The sequence below is a fragment of the Impatiens glandulifera genome, chromosome 1 (assembly GCF_907164915.1).
Source record: "Impatiens glandulifera chromosome 1, dImpGla2.1, whole genome shotgun sequence".
Lineage (NCBI taxonomy): Eukaryota > Viridiplantae > Streptophyta > Magnoliopsida > Ericales > Balsaminaceae > Impatiens > Impatiens glandulifera.
This window is the reverse complement of record NC_061862.1, coordinates 13,874,919-13,880,885: the sequence shown is the minus strand read 5'-3', so window position 1 is coordinate 13,880,885 and position 5,967 is coordinate 13,874,919. Positions and strand designations below refer to the sequence as shown.

General features: G+C 33.5%; 1 protein-coding gene across 1 annotated transcript; it reads right to left on the bottom strand.

The window, feature by feature from the left end:
* Positions 1-5,369: 5,369 nt before the first annotated feature.
* On the bottom strand, positions 5,370-5,765 carry LOC124918466 (secreted RxLR effector protein 161-like). Its single transcript, XM_047458626.1, has one exon. The coding sequence runs from the start codon at positions 5,763-5,765 to the stop codon at positions 5,370-5,372; it is 396 nt and encodes a 131-aa protein (XP_047314582.1).
* Positions 5,766-5,967: the final 202 nt, after the last annotated feature.

Here is a 5,967-nt window from a genome sequence, read left to right as displayed (position 1 = left end):
TTAATAACATTTATTATAATATCATATCATCTTTTTAATAACATTTTTTATTAAAATATTTTATATTTAATTTTTTTAATATTTAAATTATTTTTATGTTTTAATATTTAAATTAATTTATTATAATTTTATTAATAATATATAATTATATAAAAATTATTATATTATTATTAGTTAGTGTAATTATTATTAAAATTTTATTTTATTTTAAATAATTCCTTAATATTATTTAAATAATTAAAATAATTATTTTTAATAAATAAATTAAAAAAAAAATTATTATTTTAATTATCCCTCCTAATTTACTAATGATTCTTCGTAATCAAATCAATATCCTAAATTCAAGTCCATTAATCAAATTTCATTTTATTTTATTTTCTATTCTGAGTAAAAAAATTAACCGTTCATTATATATTAATTATTTTTAAATTTTAAATTATTATTTATATAGTATTATTTTCAAAAATTAAATTATAATTTATATAAAATTAAAAATTAATTAAAAAACAATTTAAAATTTGTTTTGTAATACTATGTGAAATTAAAAATTATAATTTAAAGAAATTATAATTAATAAAATTTATTAAATTTAATACATAATTTAAAAAAGAGACGTGATACGGGAAATGGGGAACGAATTCCTCAGCGAATCCTAGTGGCAGGTAGGTTAAAAAAAATTGTTTTTTTTTCACATAGGATAATTCCCCTCATTTCAAACCCTCTCATTTTCTCTTAAACTTTATCTCTCTTCAATCTATCTCCTCTCAAAGCTCAAACGGCAACGGCAACGGCCTCTCATCTCCGCTCAAAGCTCAAACTGCATCTCATCTCCGCTAAAACCCTCCCTCTCTTCAATCTATCTCCGCTTAAACCCTAACCCTAAGTAACTACTGCTATTCAAACAAAATCCACTCGAACCCTAATCCTAAGTATCCGCTGATCTTCAAACGGAATCTGCTCAAACACTAATCCTAAGTATCTGCTGCTCTTCAAACGGTATCCGCTCATCTACTTCTTTTATTCAACTTCTTTTTCAAACGTTAATCAACTTCTTCTTCTTGAAACGTTATTCAACTTCTTCTTCTCCTATCTATAAAATGTTTTGTTACTAATTAGCATTTGGTTATTGTTACAGTAAGTATGTCAACAATGATAGAGAAGAACAGTAAGACTTTAGGTAAAAGGAAATATTCAGATAGATATGAAAGGTAATAGGAACTTATCGTTGTTGTATTGTTTTCATATACTATGTTGTCCCTTGTTGATAAATATTAAGCTTAAACTGTTAATATTTTGTTGTATTGTGTGTTAGACTATGTTGTCATGTGTTTTTAGTTATGTTGTCCTATCGATTATAATAATAGTGTCTTCTTTTTTATTTTGCAGAAAATTTTGTGGGGTGGTATATAATAGGAAGATTATCAAGAAGAATGTTGCTCGCTCTGACCCCCTACTAGTGCTTGTGAAGGCTGCTTCTAAATCCAAGACCACAACTCCATCAAAAACAATACAACCTGAGTCTAAGAATTATCGGATTACTTAACATACAAGACCATAAAGTTGTATGAAACCAAATTATCCGAAACATTAATGTAATGGTTTCATTTAGTAGAATTAAAACATTTACTTGGTGTGAAGCAGCAATTTGTACTTAACGCTTTAATATGAAACAACAAATCGTACTTAACAATTACTTGTTGTAGAAATATAATATTTATGTACTCAGGACAACATAATAATAAACACATGACAACATATTACAAAATAAAGGACAACATGGTATAAGACACGGGACAACATAGTATTGGACACATGACGACATAATTTTCGACACTAACATTATTTCTAAAACCTGGTTTCTTCTTTGCTTTCTAAATGTAAAGTAATGATTTATTAAATTTCATTTATAATGTAATGAATATAACATTTATGTAATAGTTTTATTTTTCAATTAAATTGAAGTTAAAAAACAGTTAAAACGGAAAATATATTATCCAAAACAAAGTTATCTTTGGAAAACATATTATTAAGCAAAGTTATCTTCTGATGTTGTCCCCACATGAGTTATCTTTGGGAAACATATTATCATATACATGATGTAATTGACTCGACAATAATATAGTAAATGATAATTGAGTCGAGAATGGATGGGTGGTGAAGTGTTGATTCCATTGCTCTTGCGTTGATATTGGAGAAGGATTACTTGTTGCGGTAGTATCCTAAAAAACGAACCACTCTTTGCACATCCAACAGAGAAAAAATTCTGCTTACCATCTAGTCCATTCCTCGTTCACAACTTTCGGACTCCAAAACCCATTGATTGAGCATACAATCTATAAAATTCTCGAAGATCATTTTCAGAAACAAACGACATCCCAACCTGTGGAATTTTGTCTTCGGTACATTGTGATGGTGCTTCATCCATAGGGCTACACAAGAATACAAAAAAGATAAATCAACACAAAGAATACATGATAACACATGAACAACATATTACAGTAGTACAGGACAACATATTGAATAAAACGCATGAAAATATAGTTTAAAACACGGAACAACATATTACAATAATACAACTGACAATAGAATATTAACATTTCGAGTAACTTAAATATTTACAACACATGGCAACAGTGTATAAAAATATAGGACAACATAGTTTAGGACACGGGACATCATAGTTTAAGACACGGGACAACATAAAACAAAACAGAGGACAACACAAGACAACAAAAATATTAAAAGTTTTACACAGGTTTTTGAAAACAACAGAATATTAACAGTCTAACTACATAAACAACAAAAAGATATACCTATTTTTGTCCTCAATTGTTGGTAGGTTATTTTAAAAAATAAACGACATCCCAACCTTGGGAATTTTGTCTTCGGTACATGGTGATGATGGTTCATCCATAGGGCTACATAAGACAAAAAAGAGAAATCAGCACAAAGAATAAATGACAACACATGAACAACATATTACAGTAATACATGACAACATATTGGATAAAATGCAGGAAGACATATTGGATAAAACGCATGAAAACACAAAAAAAAATTAGTTTAAAACACGGAACAACATATTACAATAACACAAATGACATCAGAATATTAACATTTTGTTAGATAAAATAAGACCGGTTCAAATAAACCTAACTTAAATAAACTTTCCATGCAGGAACAAGGAACCGAACCGGAACCGGCTAAAGAAAACTAACTGGTCAAGCTAGTAAACCGATCAAGAGTATTCGGAACGTGACCGCACAAAGAAAGGATCGGCCAAAGCTTAAAACCGGAATCATCAAACAGCCGATCAGCCACAAGGCAAAGGAATAACCGGAAGAAGTCCGGTTACATTACTCATACCAAAAGCCATTCGGTTAAGTCAAATGACCGACCAGTACAAGAAGACAATTCGGGCATCTGTTGAGAACGATATCAAAGGAACAGACTGAACACTTCCATATTCATGCAAGTCTGAGGAAAGACTGTAGGCTGCAGAAGACAGTACTACCGGATCTTTCCACTTCGGGATAAGACAGAAAGGAAATCTTCTAAGTACAGACAACTGTCTAACAGACAGTGTCTACATCAAGTAAAAGACAAACCCGGCAGGCTTGTCTTACACACCGGAAGAACAGACCGACAGGTCTGAGACAATACCAGGTCTGAGGTTGACCATCAGGTCTGAGGAAATGACCGCAGGTCTGAACCTCTGAAACACTGAATCACTGCACCTCGGCTCAGCCAATCAGATTCAAGGAAGTGAAATATGACCGTTGGCATATTTCACCTATAAAAGGAGGCAGTTGCAGAAGAGTAAATGTGGGACAACAAGAGACATACATTTGGGATAACAAGCGCTAAGAGCATTTACTACAAGTGATAAGACTGTGCTGTTTTAGAAAACCTAAGTGTTAAAAGTTAAAGTGTGTTTTACAATTTCGGTGTAAATTGTAAGAGTGTTATCGAGTAGGAAATAAGTCTCGATCGGTTTGTACTTGTATTCCTTAGTGAATATCCTTCTCGCGGTTTCGAGAGGAAGGGGTGACGTATGAGTTTTATCTCCGAACATCCATAAAATCTGTCTTGTTATTTACTGTCTGCCGATTTCATTACTTGACCGATTTATACCACTACAACCGACTTAATCCTATCCAAGCCGAACTTCCAGGTTACCGAAGCCGACCCATCAAACTTCAAACCTCCATTATACAATACCGTTTCTGCCTATCATACAAGCGTGCCGCTTCAACCTGAAAGCAAACCTCTTCCGCGATTGAACCTAGTTCAAGGGTTTGTGACAGGTTGTGTAGTATTGAAACCCCGGTGTTAATCTCTAACCGGATTAACCACCACCCTTCGAGTGTGAACCGCTAACCGGTCCAACCTCCGGTCCTCTAGCGGCGATCTAGATCCTAACACATTTCAAGCAACTTAAATATTTACATGGGACAACATAGTTTAAGACACGGGACATCATAGTTTAAGACACGGGACGACATAGAACAAAACAGAGGACAACACAAGCCAACAAAAATATTAACAGTTTTATACAGGTTCTTGAAAACAGCAGAATATTAACAGTTTAGCTACATAAATAACAAAAAGATATACCTATTTATGTCCCCCGGTTGTTGATTCCTACACATAATAATCACAAAACAACAGAAAACGTGAATCTCTTGAAACAAACAGAAGAACAATAAAATAATGAAAAAAGTAAACTATGATGGCAGAGAAGATATGTTGATAACAAGATGCCAAAATATATCTTTCTTATTATTCTCAAATAGATTTTTACAACTCTTTATAGGAAAGCATAGACTCCTTCATATGATTGACTCTTCAAATGACAAAACAAAATTATTCTGCATATTAAATAGCTCCCACCCAAATCTATTGGTTATCTCACTCACCCCTAGTTATTACTCTAGGATTATTAAACATCAAAAAACTAAATACCTTATTAATTAAAGTTTATTCAACAAATTTTTCCCTCAAACTTAAATATTCTTCCCATCTCTCATTCCAATCAGCCTTTTACAACTCTCCAGCAGTGTGGTCGGTAATGGCTTGGTGAATATGTCAGCGGTTTGAGCTCGACTTTCAACATGCTCCAACTCAACCTTTCATTCTTTGACTTGTTCTCGAATGAAATGAAATCGTACATCAATGTGCTTGCTCCTTCCGTGATTAATTGGATTCTTTGCCAACTCGATCGCCGACTTGTTATCAACTCGAATCACAGTCTCTTCGTCTCGGATCACTCCCAAATGCTTTAGTAAATTTGAAAGCCATACTGCATGACACACACTCCAAGAGGCCGCCACATACTCTACCTCGCAGGTCGACAGAGTTACAATATGCTACTTCTTTGACAACCAAGTAAAAGCTGAATTTCCGAGTAGGAATACATAACCCGAAGTACTTTTCCGGTCATTAACATCACCACACCAATCACTATCAGAGTAACCCACTAATCGGTAGTTATCTGATTTTGAATAGAAAATACCAAGTGAAAGAGTTCCTCGAACATATCTCAGAATTCTCTTCAAGGCCTTCCAATCTGTATAGCTTGGATCCTCCATGAATCTGCTTGTTATCCCAACACTCAACATTAGGTCGGGTCTCGTGCTTGTAAGATACCTTAGACTTCCGACTAAGCTTCGATATCTCCCAGCATCAGCCCGTTCTCCTCTATCAAACTTTGAGAGTTTAGTGCCTGGTTCCATTGGAGTTGAAACTTGGTTGCAGTTCTCCATTTTAAACTTCTTTAAAATTTCAAGCGCATACCTCTTTTGGGATATAAAAATCCCTTCCTCTGACTACTTCACTTCTAGGCCAAGAAAATATTTCATCAAACCTAAGTCTGTCATCTCGAACTCCTTCTTCATTACCTCCTTGAACTCCTCAATCAGTTTTGTGTTGCTTCCGGTGAATATGAGTTCGTTGACATAGAGAGCG